At 36.4% G+C, this 18594-nt stretch overlaps 1 protein-coding gene across 7 annotated transcripts in view; it reads right to left on the bottom strand.

The window, feature by feature from the left end:
* Window positions 1-18594, bottom strand: part of LOC120413404 (lachesin) — a 221814-nt gene that overhangs the window by 12050 nt on the left and 191170 nt on the right. For all 7 annotated transcript variants that reach the window (XM_052709741.1, XM_052709743.1, XM_039574209.2 and 4 more), the window contains 3 exons: window positions 6217-6345; window positions 5711-5801; window positions 1867-1950 (listed from right to left, as the gene is read on the bottom strand). In XM_052709741.1, coding sequence (XP_052565701.1) covers window positions 1867-1950; window positions 5711-5801; window positions 6217-6345 — 304 coding nt within the window. The remainder of the gene's footprint in view (window positions 1-1866; window positions 1951-5710; window positions 5802-6216; window positions 6346-18594) is intronic.

The following is an 18594-nucleotide window of genomic DNA, read 5'->3' as shown; positions in this document are numbered from 1 at the left end:
TTGTTGAGAACGGTGAATTTACTAAAAACATGAATATTTGACGTGAATTTCCATTCTAGAAGCGTTTTTCGAAATCGCTAAATAAAACTCGGTAAACCTCGTTTGAAAAATGTACGACTCGTGTTGAAAAAGTCTTTTTGTTTTTTTAAAGTAAATATTTTTTAGATAAAAAAAGGAACTTGGAGGTTTAGCATTCTTTTCGTAAAGACCAGTACTATGGTCCTAAAAATATTCAATAAGTTTTTGCATTCTATTCAAATCTACCAGTTATTTGAAAAAAGGTTTATTCACTAAGAGTTTTTGCATTTTTTAACATGACGAAATCAAGCAAAATTTAATTGTTCATCAAAATTTAAAAAAAAAAAAACTACGAGTTTGAAGATTTCTTATTCTGTGATTTAATGCATTCTTTTAAACATAAACATAAGTTGTATAAAAAATGAGCAGCTTTTTTTATAATGTTGTTTTTTTTTTAGTTTTTGTATTGTTTTTAAATGAGTATTTCTTGGAAAATATTTTTAAAATATTTCTATCTCACAACTCACTGTTTTTAGCTAAATTTCATTAACTTATCTTAGGATAGATTTGTTTCAAACATGGATAGTTCTTGTAATCAATGTTGAAAAGTTTTTAGAAAACAAAATTTGGCGAGTTTTTTTTTTTGATAACATTTTTGAAAACTTTTTTTTCTCCTGATTTTTCGGGCCGATTATGAAGGAAGGGGAGACAAACACTTTTAAACATATTTTGTGTTCAAATAACTTGCAAAAAATAGGCAAAACTTCCCATTCGGCGAAATGACCTTCGGCGAAATTACTTTCGGCTAAATTTACCAGATCCTTCAAAATGAAGATTAAATGAGGCACATTGTCAATAATAATCGTGAACTTAAAATTTTCAATGTAATCTTTTCGACAAAAAATCACAAATATTTTCTTTGATCACTATTATTTGAAATGTCCCTCGACTCTGACCAATGTCAAGTGGGGGGGAAGGGGGGAAATAAAAAAGTTTTTAAAATTGAATTTACGAGCTATGGTTTCAACATACGTGGCAGTGTGGCAGTGCGTGGCCGAATGGTTACGCTGTCCGCTTTGTAAGCGGATGATTCTGGGTTCGATTCCCATCTACTGCAACCTTCCATCGGATGAGGAAGTAAAATGTCGGTCCCGGCCTTGGTTGTTAGGCCGTTAAGTCATTCCAGGTGTAGGAGTCGTCTCCATGCCATAAGTACAAACAACACACCAAACCAAGCCTACTCCAGTGCAATCGCTGGCGGCGGTTGGACTCGCAATCCGAAGGTCGTCAGTTCAAACACTGGGGTGGACGGTTCCTTGGAGTAGAAAGAGGTTTGGGTGCTCTCCCCATTCAAGCCTTCGGACTCCTAGGTTCGAGCAGAAACTTGCAATAGAGACCACAAAAGACCCGGGGGTCGTTAATGATGATGGTTTGATTTTTTTGACTTCTATTTTCGTTAAAAAGAAAAAAAAAAGAAAAAAAAATGGTTTTTGGACTTAATAAAAACACACAAATGCCTTTTTCACAGTTTACTGTTTATGCATATGGGACATTTATGTGAACAGGAGCAGTACTGTCCCAACCTTATCTGTACACCCAATCCATCAAAGCTCAAGGAAAAAAAATCGTTCAAAAATAATCCCGAGGTGTTGCATTTACACTTTTCTTTCGACCTTCTTGTACAAATACTGCAAAAATAGAAATAAAACCAACTTCACTGCAAGAGAGTTGCAGCAGCATCAGCATCAGCAGCGCCAACAAATCGGTTGGAAATCAGACGCCCTCGCGCTGATCAGCGAAAATAAATCTCAATTACAGAGCCGGGGGAGCGGGCGCGAAATAACTTACCGATAAGAGTTTTCGTTGTAATCGATTATATACTTTTTGCTCGGAAGCACCATCACCGAGTTGTAGACCCAGTAGATAATCGCCCTGGTTCGTGGAAAAATGAAGGGAAGTGGGTGGTGTTGATGCAGCAGCAGCAATTGTCCAGGAAGATGAAGAAAAAATAGAAGAAAAACAACAATCAGCACTGTGTTGGTATCGGTGGGAACAGGAAAGCGAGAAAAGTTCAATAAAAGTGGAAAACAGTGTTTTCCAGTGTTGGGGGAGAGATGAAAAATAAAGAATAAAAATAAGAAGGCAAAAGTTTCTATTGTTTGCCTTGACGAGAGCGATTTTCTCGCTCTTTAAGTTCGTTTTGCCCCTTTCTTTTTTCCGTACTTCCCGGAGAGGGGCCGACTCGGGATAAATAAAAATTGAAACTTTCAATCGACGACGGTTAAACTATTGGCAGATCTAGAATGGTGTCAGCAGAGCTGGATGGAAAAGGAGGGGTTGGTGAAAAGTTGTTTTGACAATGAGTAAGAACTTTTATTGTGTTTACTGATACGATCGAGATTCGGAATCAATTTATTGGCACTTGGCTCGATATTGGATTCTGATAGTTGGCTTTTGTTCTTCCCTTCCTTATGGTCTCGTTTCAGGGAGCTGGAAGGAATTTTGTAAACACTATTTATTGTGCTTCGGCGATTTGGTGGTGAAATTGCTTTCTGTGGAATCATTTTGTTTATTTGATACTACGGCGATTAATCAATCTTTCACAAACGATCCTTTTAGTTTCAACAATGTTAGATGGGTAATTCTCTACCAATTATACGAAATCGGGAAAAGTTGTCCCGACTCCTTTTCGATTTGCGTGAAACTTTGTCCTAAGGGGTATCTTTTGTCCCTGATCACGATTCCGGGGTCCGTTTTTTGATATTTCGTGACGGAGGGGCGGTACGACCGCTTCAATTTTTGAACATGCGAAAAAAGAGGTGTTTTTCAATAATTTGCAGCCTGAAACGGTGATGAGATAGAAATTTGGTGTCAAAGAGACTTTTATGTAAAATTAGACGCTCGATTTGATGGCGTACTCAGAATTCCGAAAAAAACGTATTTTTCATCGAAAAAAAAAACACTAAAAAAGTTATAAAAATTCTCCCATTTTCCGTTACTCGACTGTACAAAATTTTGGAACATGTCATTTTATGGGACATTTAATGTACTTTTCGAATCTACATTGACCCAGAAGGGTAATTTTTTCATTTAGAACAAAATTTTTCATTTTAAAATTTCGTGTTTTTCTAACTTTGCAGGGTTATTTTTTAAGAGTGTAACAATGTTCTACAAAGTTGTAGAGCAGACAATTACAAAAATTTTGATATATATACATAAGGGATTTGCTTATAAACATCACGAGTTATAGCGATTTTACGAAAAAAACGTTTTGAAAAAGTTACTTTTTGCGTTTCTCTTTGTTTCGTCGTCCGTGTCTATCGCGGGTGACCATGAACGGCCATGATCGATGACGACCAACTTTTGAACATGCGAAAAAACGGACGTCGGAATCATGATCAGCGACAAAAGTTACCCCTGAGGACAAAGTTTCACGCAAATCGAAGAGGGGTCGGGGCAACTGCTGTGTGAGTTAGCGGAGAATTACCCAAATATAGAACAGTTTGTGACAATGAAATAACATTAATTTAAATATTCAGGTGTGTAAGTTTGTAGAAAAAAAATTGTCTTTCGATTATCTCTGGATTGGCTCCACATCTTAGAGTCCCATAAGTCTCTATTCAAAATCAGCAAGTTTAGTTAAGTAATTCAAAAGTTGCCCAGGCATTCAAAAACGTGGGTTTTATAGAAAACCTAGGTATTAACTTGTGAATTGTGGACCGGTTCGGATGCCGGCGGATTTTCCGACGACGTAATTCCGGGTTGGTACGAAATTTCAACGAGAAATCTATTCTAGGATTACAAAGACCCCCAAAACGGTGTTATACACCCTCCAGAATGTTTATTTAGCAATTCTATGGTAATATATTGACATTTAGCTAAATTAAAAGTTTGCAAAATTAAGTTTAGATAAGTTTTATATAGAATTTCCAGAGTTATATAAACTTTTATACTAAGTAGTTAGTAAACTTTATATTCAATCCAAATTATTTTTAAATCAGTCAAGGATGCCTATTTGGAATTGGGAGACTGGATTTATGGTGATTTGTCAACAAATAACATTATTTATGTTAATTTTTCGAAAGGTGTACAAACTTTTTTTGCACCTTTTTATTTTCGTAATTGTATTTGTTATATAACTTTTTATAGAAATCATCTTTTCATGACCTTTTTGTAGCAAAATGTTTGGCATGAGTTTCTGAACAAAACGTAGTACTAGGTTCCTGTCAAACTTTAATTTTTTTACATGTTTCATCACAAAATGTGCATAGTGCCAAAGGGGTGTAAATACTTTTTTTACATACTGTACAATACAGTATGGCTTATAAAAAAATGCGACATTGTTAATAGGTGTAAATCGGGACTATTTTTACTATTTATGATGTATGTAGCATGTGTACATGTTCAAAACAAACAATCAATGCCTTTAAAACCATTCCCTTAGCATAAAATAAGTTACAGCTCATTGAGTTTTATAATTTTCCAATTTGCTCTACGCCCAGGCCATATAAAGAAAAACATACTTTTTCATGTTGGTCGATCTGGATAGCCTATTATGGTATTTTTATTGACTAAAAAGTATACAGCCTTCAAGGTTACTATTTTTGAGAGTTGTAAGAGTTAGTTCCACCAAATTTTACGCATTCTATTTACCAGTTATAGTAAAATAGTGAACTTTTCAAAAATATCCCGATTCTGAAAATGCATCAATTTTTGGTATTTTTTGGAGCCTGCAATGTTTCAACGAAAAAAACAAATGCTACTAATGATGGTAATTGATACTAACAGATGCTCTGATGTGACTTTTAACAATATAGAGCCGCTGGGCACGCTTTTGTTATTGATTTATTTTGACAGAATCACACAAAATAATAACCAAAATGGCATTTTCACACAAATTACCAATTTTAACAAAATTAAAAAAAACTGGGCGTATTTAAGAAGGATTTCTAATTATGCTTTCGCTACATTGTTGGATATTTTAAACTGTTTCGTTTTTGAAATATAAATTATTTAATAAGGGTAAATATTGTTCCAAAAACACATTCATAGTTTTGGTGAACTGCAAAAAATTATCATGACGATATATTCAAAACATACTAAACTTACACCATGATACATAGAAAATCAGATTGTTAAATAAATTTAAGAATGGCACCATTTTTTCTGTGAAACAAGGCACATGTCGCATTTTTTATGGGTCATACTGTACTTTGCTTTCATTGTAAGATTTTTTGTATCATTTCAATTTCTTTTGTGCTAACGTTATAAATAAACATAGTCGATGTTATGCATTGAAAGAAGTTCTACCATTGTTATATTAATTTGTCAGAAAGCACCTATCTCACTTCAGCTGGGATTAAATAAATGTTGAAAAGTTCTACTTTTCAGCACTGAAATGGATTATGCTGAAAAAATCTTCATTCATAACTATATTCTGTTCAGAATAATATCATATCTAAGAATCCTATTTACGGTTATTTACTATTTTTAAATTTGTTCCGTGAAGCATCTTAAAAATCATATAAAAGAGGGGTCGAAGCAACTGCTGTGTGAGTTGGCAGATAATCGGGTCTGCACTTAATACCTAAGTTTGGAAAACTTAACTGCTTAAAAATGAATAAAATGTTTTAACTGATACTGAAAAATAATGAATGGTTTGAAATTAGTGAAAAAATATTGTTAATTTTACCTTGGGTGTGCTTCCGTGTGACAGTCTATGGTGACATCCGTCGACGGAGGTGCTCCAACCAGCTGGTTTGGCACCCAAATCATGGGGGAAACTAAAATTAAGTATTTTAAGAAAAAAATGTACCATTACTCAAAAGTGTCTTCACTTAGCATCAGGTGAGCGCTTGAGTGCATACTCTACTCAGGCGTGTGTGTTGAGAATCAACATTTCTTTCACAGAGTTTTTTTTATTCACGTTTTAATTCATCACATTTTCACGCTCACCTGGTGCCGCCCACACCTGTCAAGAGGGTAAACTCCGTAAAGATACACACGGAGAATCTCTAATGAGATAATACACTTATCAAAGGGGCCATGAGCAAAAGTGAGATTAGTAAAGTAAAGCGCAGGGAGCAAAGTGACACTAAGCACACGCACACCCGCACTCACCTACGCTCATGACAGGAAAGGGAGAAAAAAAAGAAAAAGAAGAGAAGGAAAAAAGTAAAGTTTGAAAAGTACACTTACACTCAACGTCGAGAATAATCCGCTTAGACACTGATGGTGGCACACCATTAGTGGCGATGCAGAGATAAGCACCCATCTCGTTTCGGCTCACTTTTGTCAGATGTAGCACTTCGCCGTCGTAAACCATCACTAGTGGGAGAGAGAGAGAGGGAGTGAGGGGAAAACGTTAACAGTGAGAGCTTTTCACGCGCGAAAAAAGAGAGCAAAGAGATTTTTCTCAAGTGGAAAAGTTAATGCAATGTTTTTGTTTTGTTTTTTTTTTCGACGTCCTCTTATTTCATCGATGATTTTTTCGCGATGGAAGGAGGAAAAAAGAAAAGTTTGCAGCATATTTTCCGCGACTTGATGAATATTGAAGCAATTAGGGGAGAGTATGAGGTGGCGGTTTGAGAGAAAGTTCGGGGAAGAAGCATCCATTTATCAGTGAAGCAGAAAGATGACATTTATCCTGGCAGAGTGGTTTGTCTTATTTATTATGCATCTTTGGTCAGGTTTATCTAAAGGACCCTAATTGGATTAGACGTAATACCGTTCAATTCGATGATTGGGGAGAGACATTACGTAACAAATGCTGGGTGAAATGCCTTTGGAAAAGCGAAACCTCAAATGCAATTGTTGAATATAGTTACCTTATGCAAGCTCAATGACTTTCTTTTATTTCAGGGGAAGAACTGAGACTAGAAGTACAAAAGGCCCTTTACCTTGAATAGTGGGAATTTATTTCTCTATCATGTCTGTTTGCTTGAGTCACTTGAAGGAACTATTGTTTCTCAATGCTTCTAGTTCTGAGCAGTGTCTTTTTTACTTTTATGAATCTGTTTATGCATTTGCAATATTTTTACTGTTTAGTGAAACCAATCAATTATCTTAAATTCGGCTATACAAAGTAGAGGTGGGCAAAAAAGAGCGAACCGCTCAAAGAGCCGGTTCACTGAAAAGAGCGAACGAACCGTGGCTCTCAAAAAAAGAACCGCGGTTCTTTTTTAAACTTCGGTTTTTTTGAAGAACCATTTCAAGATGGCATGATATTTGTTATAAATATAATTTATTGAATTTAGCATAGCATAGCATAGCATTGGTGTCTACCCGTAGCTGCTACTTCGTTATTGACCAGGACCCCCAAACATTGCTCCGTGGACCACAGATGAAAAGTAGGAACCAATCATCACCCCTTCGCAATTTTCAAAGGTCCCTATCGTGCTGATCAATACCGACGCCGGCCACGACCAGTGGTAAGACACGGGGAAGTGGATGGGAATGTTAGCCGATACTTGAGTGATGGGACCGCTAAATCAGCTGCGTCTCCGACAAAGTATCACATGAGTATTGAGGGGTTAGTAAGATGGGTATGAGGTCAGGATTCACTGTGGTAGATGATGCGATGATAAGCAATTTGTTTATCGGTTGAAATTTTAAAAATCTTAGGCAGCCGGCTGCGGAAATATAGCTATCTAAGGATTTAAACAAAGTATTAATTCGACCGCGATTCTCCAGAAATTCTCCGTCGGCGTGCCTTCCGATCAACGGTGATGTAGGAAGGGCTTCATTCATTAAAATTATTTTATATCATAAGCCTTAAAACATATTCGTCGACGTGCCTTCCGATCCTCGATGATATGGAAAGGACTTAATCCAGCAATACGACTTGCTTATCTCAAAAAACAAAAATCGGATCGTTTCTATCGAAAACTATATAAAAAGAACAAAAACAAAATTCATCGGCCAACGAACGCGAAATGAAAAAAGAAGAAGAAGAAATCCAATCACCCCATGCACTCGAACAGCGACACAAAAGAGACAGAAAATAACACGAAAAAGCAGGACTGCGCGTCCCCACAGGCACCGCACTACTGATCAATAATTTATTGAATTTACAAAAAATGTAGTACTGAATTTTTTATTGAGAATTTCAAATGCAATTTAAAATATTTCAATGCTTTTTGGAAAAAAATAAATCATTTTGTCCGATTAAACTTAAGCGTTTATAGTTTTTAGACCTTATCGATTAAATCAGAATGTAGAAAAGAGGTCACAGAATATTTTCTCCAAATAAAATATCAGCATTAGGTCTATTCTTGCAGAAATAAACGCAATTTTAAAATTTATAGCAGTTTTTCCAGCTTCCCTAGATTTAAGTTTGGATGCCAATAAATTACTTGAATGTTTAGGTTCGAGTAGAAATTTTGACATAGAGACCACCAAGACCTATGGTTTTCAAGGGCATCTTCTCGTTTTGAGTTTTAATTTTTTTATCAAATAATTTATTAAATCCAATGTGAAATAACTTATAAAATCACACGATTCTTATAAAAAACCGTTTCATCCAAATTTTGACAAAGAGCGAAAGAGCCGTTCAAAAGAGCGGTTCTTTTTAATGAGCGAACGAAAATGAACGGCTCATAAAAAAGAGCGGCTTTGCCCACCTCTAATACAGAGTCATCTCCAAAACTTTCGATAATCGAATCATGTAGAAAAATGACTATAACACGGTCAAGATCATTTTGACAAAGACCTTTTAAATAAGCATTGCTTTCGGGGTTTTATTGCATTTTAAAGAAAATAATTGTTCAAACTTGATAGTTTCATCAAATGTGTGAATCATTTGTTTATAGGGATCAGTTTTCTTTTAATTTCTATTGCCTTTATTCATCAAAAACTGCTATGAATATTTAAAGAAAAAAAAAACAAGAGTTGAATAATCCAAATCAAAGCGAGCATATTAAAACTGTATCAGATAGCATCCAAAACTCCATCTGTTTGCAAATCTACGGAACCCACCATGAATCAAAAAACGGCTGCACGTCTCCATAATTTACCATTTTTTCCAGCCAACATTGCCACAACTAAAGCATAAATCGCCATCCACGAGAGAGAAAAAAACCCACCACGTGGAGTAATATTTTTGCGCGCCTTTCCACTCTCACTATTATTACAATTTACGGCACACCGAAGACAGCCGACCCGTGTGCTCTCTCTCGGTACACAGAAGAACTAACAATAGTTTACAGATACACACAACGAGTCTGTACAGTGGCAACAACTAACATACCGCGAGGAGCAATTTTCCACCCCGAGCACACACACACACATACTGTTACAAAAACAGCCAGACAGTATCTCACACGAGCATGCATTCTATTTTTCGGAGCACAACAAAACACAATAATTTTCCATACATTCGAGGTGGGGCGAGTAGGAAAAGCAAAAGTTTTTCTATCCATTCGGTTTGTGATTTTGTGCATAAAGTTTGACCACCTTGGAATTAGGACATTTGAAATAAATAAACTGCCCCTGGTCACATAAATGTCCCTTGTGGATAATTCTCCGCCAACTCACACGAAATCGGAAAAAGTTGCCCGGACCCCTCTTCGATTTGCGTGAAATTGTATCTGAAGGGGTAATTTTTGTCCCTGATCACGAATCCAAGCTCAATTTTCCGACATCGATTTCGTGACGGAGGGGTGGTACAACCCCTTACATTTATGAACATTCGAAAAAAGACGTGTTTTCAATAATTTGCTGCCTGAAATTCATGGTAAAACAATTTGATGTCAAAGGTACTTTTATGAAAAATTGGACGATTTGATGGCGTACTGAGAATTTAGAAAAAAAACTATTTTCCTACTTCCTACCTTACTTAAATAGATTCCAAAATTCTGCAATTTTTTGAATATTCCACTGTAAAAAAATGGCACATTTTATTTAATAAAAAAAACTGATGAAATGTTCGAATTTGCATAATCCCAGAAGAGTAAATTTTATATTGAGAACTTTTTTGACATTTTCAAATTTCGTGTTTTATTGTGACTTTGTTAAGTTTTTTAGAGTCTTATAAATTATAAAGCAAAGAGTTAAAACTAATAATAATATAAAAACATCACGAGTTCGCTTTTCACCATCTCTCTTTGTTTCTCGTTGTTTCTGTCTTGGGTGATGTTGAATGCCCAGGTTCAACGAACGTTTCGTAAATTCTTGATAAATCATTATGGTTACAAGTAATCCTCTTATGTTTATACATTAAAATGTTGCCTACTCTACAACTTTGTAGAACATTGTTACACTATAAAAAATAAAATAAAACATCGAATTTTAAAATGATTTTTTGCTTTCTTACTAAAAAAAGTAAAGGGTTTGCTTTTGGCTCCGACTCAAAATCAAGATTCGTTATCAAATCATTTCTCGAAAAATATTCATTCGAAAAATCTACAAAAAAAAATCATGGACGATCGATTTTAAACGCCCGATTGATTAAAAATGACAGAATTGGTCTATTTCTTATATTCTACTTTTGGGGATCAATTTACCATAGAGCACGAGTGGCGTCCGTGTGTGGTAAAAAAAGGCTCAAATTTGTCGCAGGGGGTTTCTCAGAGACCATATTATGGATTTAAGCTCTCTTGGGCACATTTGAAAGGGGATGTGCTGAACCTGAACCAGTTCCATACCAAATTCAAATTATCCATGTTTTTACGGGACTCGGTTTCAAATGAAAATTCAGTCGAATATTGAAATATTAAAATCGTTTATTTATCCAAAAAAAATGCATTTTTCGAGCCCTACATCCTCCAAAATTTTTATCCATGTTGGTAATGTGGTTCTTGATTTACAACTGTTGGACTAATTTACTGTTTAGGGGAAAAAGCCCTAAAAAGGAAAAAGCAAATTTTTCACCAAATTCCAAAACTGTTCCTTTGACATTTTATATATATATTTTTCTCCATATCATAATCTAGACCATAATCTAGGTTCTGAAACAAATTTGACCTCATTAGAATTTACAGTTCAGTGTGTATGTTGGCGTAGAATGGTTCTTTATAAAAAAATGTTTTGTGAAAATATAAGTAAATCAATATTTTTTCCTGATCGATTCGTTTTGCAAAGTTAATGATTTAATGGGTTTGGTTGGATTTAAAACAGTGTTGTAAAAAAATAAAAATAAAAGAAAATACAAATGTGAAGCTAACAGTGATGCTCCAGTCAAAATTTTTTAAATATGAATAAAAACCATGGAGTTTGTTCTAATTTGTGGTCGAACAACAAACAAAATTAAAAACTAACTTAATCCACCTATGTGGTTGGAGCCTTCCTCACAACAATGGCTGTACACAAGTTTCATCTATTTTTTAGATCCGGCTTCCAAAAAGTACATCGATATCACTTAAGTGGCCATATCTCGAGACAGGGTTGTCAGATCTTCAATGTTTTGGGCTCGTTGGAAAGGTTTTTTGATAACCTAACCAACGATGGGTCGGATGATGGATCCGGACAAAGTTTACATACATTTAAGTGAGATCCGGCTTCAGAAAAGTACATAATTGTTACTTAAGTGGCCATATCTCGATACAGGATTGCCAGATCTTCAATATTTTGGACTCGTTGGAAAGGTCTTTTGATAACCTAACCAACGTTGGGTCGGATGATGGACCCGGACATAGTTTACATACATTTAAGTGGGATCCGGCTTCAAAAAAGTACATCAATATCACTTAAGTGGCCATATCTCGAGACAGGGTTGCCAGATTTTCAATGTTTTGGACTCATTGGAAAGATATTTTGATAAACTAACCAACGATGGGTCGGATGATGGACCCGGACATAGTTTACATACATTTAAGTGGGATCCGGCTTCAAAAAAGTACATCAATATCACTTAAGTGGCCATATCTCGAGACAGGGTTGCCAGATCTTCAATGTTTTAGACTCGTTGGAAAGGTCTTTTGATAACCTAACCAACGTCGGGTCGGATAGTGAAGCCGGACATAGTTTACATACATTTACGTGAGATCCGGCTACAAAAAAGTACATCAATATCACTTAAGTGGCCATATCTCCAGACAGGGTTGCCAGATCTTCAATGTTTTAGACTCGTTGGAAAAGTATTTTGATAACCTAACCAACAATGGGTCGGATGGTGGATCCGGACATAGTTTACATACATTTAAGTGAGATCCGGCTTCAAAAAAGTACATCAATATCACTTAAGTGGCCATATCTCGATACAGGGTTGCCAAATCTTCAATGTTTTGGACTCATTGGAAAGGTCTTTTGATAACCTAACCAACAATAGGTCGGATGGTGGATCCGGACATAGTTTACATACATTTAAGTGAGATCCGGCTTCAAAAAAGTACATCAATATCACTTAAGGGGCCATATCTCGAGACAGGGTTGCCAGATCTTCAATGTTTTGGACTCGTTGGAAAGGTCTTTTGATAACCTAACCAACGATGGGTCGGATGATGGACCCGGACATAGTTTACATACATTTAAGTGAGATCCTAATATATGTGAAAACACATTTTTATACATAACTTTTGAACTACTTATCGAAACTTCAATCTGTATAAAACTCGATCTATGGGACCCTAAACCAAGTCGAATGCAACAAGTTCGGGTCAAATCGGTTCAGCCAGTGCCGAGAAACATGAGCTAGTTTGTTGGTCACATACATACATACACACACACATACACACACACATACACACAGACATTTGTTCAGTTTTCGATTCTGAGTCGATATGTATGCATGAAGGTGGGTCTACGACGTTTTTATACGAAGTTCATTTTTAGAGCAGGATTATAGCCTTACCTCAGTGAGGAAGGCAAAAGTCTTAAAAATTAATAGAATATAAAATCTTATTGAATTTATTCTTTATCGTGAGTTTAAGCATTTGTAATTTTTAGTCCTTTACGGTCATTGCAACATTTATTTCCCTTAAACTTTTTTGTTGTTGAACAAAAATTGTAAAACAAACATCATACATGAATTTTGCGACCACAGATAAAAAAAACCGTGAAACAGAATGATTGTTTTCCATAATTTCATTGTTATTTTGAAAATGAGTCGATTGTGGGAAGCGAAGCCAAGCGGCTGCCGAACAGGATTTTTCGTGTTTTTGGCGTCAGTTTGTGGAGTGATTGGTGCTAAATAGTGTGTGGAAAATTTTTCGTTCTTTGATATTTTTGGTTGTAAAGGGCAACAATCAAATTGTCTAGGAATATTGAATTGACCATTGTGGCACCCCCTACAGCGCGGTGCAGACTGTTATGCGATGATATGCTATTCATTGATATTTTGAAAACTTGGGACATTATTATTATATTGTATACCGTAAACTGGGGTCAATCGGGACACATGGGGCGAATTGGGACAGCGGATTTAACCATGTTGGAGCACAATATTTTGATTTTTCTGGTTGGTTTCGGTTAGAACAGACTCAGACCAACAAAATGTGTACATCCATTCCCAAATTTAAAAGCTTTAATTGTTCTTAAAACTGCTGTCCCTATTCAGACTGTAGTCCGGATTTACCCCAGAATACGGTACAGCGTTTTGTGATATTAATTGATCGATTTATTTTTTATAATTTAAAATTAAAACTTTTGTTTTGATTTCCACTTCAATCCGTAAGGACCAATTATTCAATATTACGCCCATTTCAAATGTTAGTCTTGATGCCAACATTTTCGTAATACACTCAACCCCCGGTGGTTGATCACTTTCTAGTTTGACACTTTTTAGTGTGTACCCCGTTGGTGTGACCAATTCAAACTAAAAAGTGCCGAACTGTCACTTTATACACGGTGCTCACGCACACTATCAAGACAAACGTTTGGTAGTGTATGTGAACTCTGCGTTTTACACGGATGTCAAACTTAAAAGTGACCCCGTTCGTTTGACAACAGTCAAAACATCGGGGTATGAGAAAAGTTTTTTTTTCGAAACTAATCATAAAATTCCAGAAATGTTTCATTTTTCAAAATTGAAAATCTCTTGCTGAGATATTGACATTAGAAAATGTGAAAATGTTTGGATAAGACTTCAAATCATCAATTTTCTTATTCCTTTTTCTTTTATTTTTTGCTGTATTTCAGCAACCAGAGCAATCCTCAATTTTTGGCATTTTTATTTGAAATTTTCTGAACTTTTTGAAAAAAATATTGTCAAGAATGGACACTTTCGAAAAACTGGAAGTACTCAGTCAAAATTGAACTTACTTGACTATATGCATCCTGAAAACGGTGCACTTCATCAACAAGTCTGTGAAGTTCTTTTCGAAGGCAAATTGGATTTTACATTGAAATCTGAAGTCAAAAAAACTTTTCGACAAATTTAAAAAAAATTCTATTTTATGTTTTCAAATAAACACAATTGTTTAAAAAAACTCAGAACTTGGTGGCAAAATGCTTGTCCATACTTCTCTATGGCCCAAAAGTTGCGGGATGTTGTCCCCTAAAACAAAACATATAGAAAATAAAAATAATTTTGGTATTTTTCTTGTTTTACAAAAAAAATAATCATATGAATATGGTCTCAAAAATTGCATGGATCCTTGCATGGGTGAATCAATGAAACAAAATTGCTCTTTTAGTGACACAAAGTTTGAATCAAATCAAATAATATAAATAAAATCCATTTTCGTTTTTCTGGTGGATGTTTTTTTTCTATCTAGAAATACATAATAAAAATATACATAAACAAAAACGAAAACGAAATAAAACTACCTAGTTAGATTCAAAGAATGCTGCAGGCTATTATAAGTGAACTGATTTTATATTATTTTCACTCTAAAACAGCTTGCAAATCATCAATTTCTTTCTATCAAATTCAACAACTAATACCAGGCTTTACATTCTGCTGCCATTCTGTCTCGCCACGTGGAAAAACCAACCAGCAGCAGCAGCAGCAATTTGAAAATATTTTTCCAACTTTTCGCAAATGCATGCTATCGGGACACCGGGTTGTGGGATGGTGGTGGCACTCCATCCTCTACCAAAACGGCACACACACACACGCTCACGTGGCAGCAATAATGTTGGGGGCGGTTTCGATGCTACAATTTTGCTCCCCTTCCACCACAACTTTTTACACTATGTTCATCGGCAAAACGATCATAATATGCGGGCAGACGGCAAGAAGGGTGAGCTAAAATGTTGGCATCTTTTTCTGGAATTTCCTCACCGATTTCCTCGCCGGATTTTTTTTCTCTACTCGTTTTTCCTCCCTCCCATCTGGCCAACAAGGGGGGCGGTCTCGGGGTTCTCTCGTTCAGTTTTAATTACTTTCCAATTGCTGCAAAGCTGAATTGTTTTCAATTAATTTTTGAAAAATTGCACCCGGCCGTAACGGTCAGAGCCACCTTGGCCTGCATGGGGAGGGGGAAAGGGTTTAGAGATCGTTCTGGGTGGCGACCCGGCGAGTCATAAAATATTTAATGAGAAAAGTTGGACGGACGTAAGTTTGTCAGTTGAGAGATTAATGTTAGAACGCCATGTTCTACGAGGGCAAGAATTCTTTTTTTTTGTTGCTTTGCTTCTTTGCTGGGTTGGAAAGTTGCTGTTTTCATCGTTTAGCGATATTTCTGGACCATTTGATGCATGTTGCCTACACGGGATTGTTGTTCATCTTGACGGCTTTATGGCGATTGAAACTTTTTCTTTTGCCTTTTTTAAAATGTCCAAGTTGTCCTTAGAGGTGGTAGTTGATGTAGGTAGGAAACAATCTCTCTCTTGCAACTAAAGAAACTAATGACAACTTAAAAGGTGATTTCATCTTGCTTTTCCCAAGTGAAGGTCGTCAATCTTTGAAAAACACAACATTTTTCGCTCAATCATGCAACAAAAACATGTCAGCCCTTACGACGATCCTATGTCGGTGACCTAACACCACCTACAAACAACCTGCCAGGACTCTGCCCAACATTGCCCAAATGTTCGACTTAATGAACTTTTCTATCAAGTTGTATCTCCATCCCTCCTGCCATCCAGAGTACAAGCAGTGGCACTTTTCTCCGCCGAAACAACAGCATCAATCTTCCTCTACACCCACCATACAGGAGGAGTTGAAGGACTGCCAGGAGGCATCCTGGACTTGCAGAAGCAATTTGGGAGTGCAATGCTCCTGACTTTTTGAACTTGTTTCTTGCTGACTTTCGGGGATAGCCAGCCAGCCCACCCAAAATCACACATTTATGACAGGCGAATGGCGTGGCGTGGAGCAGCGAACTTGTCCTTTAGTGTCCTTGCCCCTCCTGAAACAATCAAAAATCGATTTATCTTCGTTTTCGTGCAGGATCCGTGGCGGAACGATGCGATATGCTAAGACTTGGAGGGCAGAAGCACACACATCACAACGAGAGTTGTGTTGGGATGCTGATGATGATGATGGTGATGTTGTTGGGATCACACGGTTATTCTACGACAGGGGTTCTCAACAGGAATTCAAGCAATTATGGAGCAATTCCAGCTGAAATCAGGATTTTGTTTGTTTGTTCTGGAATTTTTGTACCCGACCCTCTCCGATTTCAATTAAACTTTTTAGCCATTTGTGTGTATATGGAGTCAAGTGTACGGGACCATCCACAAACCACGTGGACACTTTTTTGGGAATCTGTTACCCCTCCCCCCTACCCCCACGCGTGGACAATTGTCCATACAAAAAAAAAATCTATTTTGTATGGATTGTGGACAATCAATTTTACATAAAATTCTTCATGTTGACCATTATCTAATGTCCAATACTTGAGAAGATACAGTGGTTTTACAAATAAAAAATGTCAAAAAATAGGTTTTTGGCCATTTTTATATGACAGATTTCTTAGTCTCGTAAATATTTTTACCAGAAAACTCGTCTAATTTCCCATACGTTTGCCTTAGACAGCTTTTTAATTTGACCCGTTTTAATATTTGCGTAAGCTTATTTAGTATTCAGGTTTCTACCACACTAAAAAAATTTGCTATTTCTGGTGGATTGAGTAACGTTTTTATTCATTGATAACAATTAATTGAAAATAAAATAGTGGAATAATTTTCGTGATTATTAGACATCAAGGAATGGATCAAAAAGCAAGAGAACCACTGTATTTGTGTAACACATATTTTAAGTTAACAACAGTCCATCCTTTTTAAAATCTAGGTAACTTGACAGATAAACTCATGTACCCCATTCGCACGGATGACTTACAGTAGGTAAAAAAAGTATTTACACCCCTTGGACACAATGCACATTTTGTGATGAAACATGTAATTTTTAAAGTTTGACAAAACCTACACCCAAAATTCCGAATCGAGATAATCGTTCTCTCAAAATTTATTGAGGGCTCAGTGCCAAAATCGATAGAATAATGGTACCAACTCACACCATCATAACAAATGAGTTCATTCGTTAGTTGAATCAATAAATCTCTAACAAGTGTCATACATCGACTTCTGACTTCTCCATGGTCACCAAGCTGTGGTGGCCGAGGCAGCTAAGTCATTGGATTATGTTGTCAAAGGTCTCTGGTTCGATTCCCGTTGTCGACACATTTGGTTTTTTGTTTGACGGATGAACTTTTTTTGCAAATGAACCTCGAGAGAATAGTTCTATTGCCCATCTCGAGCTGTGTTCTCTGCGTCCGTGAATGGTACCACTATTCTCTCGACTCGAAACAATCATTCTCTCGGACTAGCGTTGCCAGTTTTGGGTGTTCCTATATCATCGTTGATCGGAAGGCACGGCGTCGGGTGGATTGTGTTTAAATTTTTCGAAAAAGGTTTAATTTTTTTGCGGTGAAAAAGCCATTTCTATATAATGATTGAAAGACGCACTGACATTTTGGAACGTCGAGATAATAGTGGAGCAAAATAACTGAGTGTGAGTGATTTTGTATGTTAACAAGAAAGACCTTCCCATAGCTTCGTTGCTCGGATGGCTAGCCGACGGGTCTGTTATGAAAGTCCTCCCCATAGCGTCGTAGCTCGAGAGGCATCGAAAAGCCAATACCTTATCCTACTAACCCAAAAAAAAAATTCACGTGACGCTTGAAGGAGATTCAACGGTTTCAAGCGGTATCAACAAGTATATAGCGGAAAATTATGTGCTTGATGAGTCTGCAACTTCAACTATCGGACTAACATTCCTCCCTTTCGTTGAACTGCAGGCTTCTTGGGAGGGCGCCGTTATTGACTAATAAAGTACGGATCTTCAGAGGTTAAACAGTGAACGGATGGTTGGCTCCCACTGATAATTTTTGATTCATTGTTTAACTTCAGCTGATCTGTCAATAACGGAGTAGCAGCTCATTGGCAGTCAACCATGCTCATGCTCATGCTCATGCTGCAATTTTTGTACCCGACCCTCTTTGATTTCAATTAAACAACGACAAATCTATTCTATCGATACAAATACCACCAAAACGGTGTTATACCCACTCCAAAATGTTTATTTAGCAATTCTTTGGTAATATATTGACATTTAGTTAAATTGTTAGTTTTCAAAATTAAGTTAAGATAAGTTTTATATAAAATTTCCAGAGTTATATAAACTTTAAAACTAAGTAGTAAGTAATCTTTATATTCAATCCAAACTATTTTTTTAATCAGTCAAGTATGCCTATT

Source organism: Culex pipiens, chromosome 3 (assembly GCF_016801865.2).
Source record: "Culex pipiens pallens isolate TS chromosome 3, TS_CPP_V2, whole genome shotgun sequence".
Classification (NCBI taxonomy): Eukaryota; Metazoa; Arthropoda; class Insecta; order Diptera; family Culicidae; genus Culex; species Culex pipiens.
The sequence above is the reverse complement of the archived record's forward strand: the minus strand, read 5'-3'. Positions and strand labels throughout refer to the sequence as shown.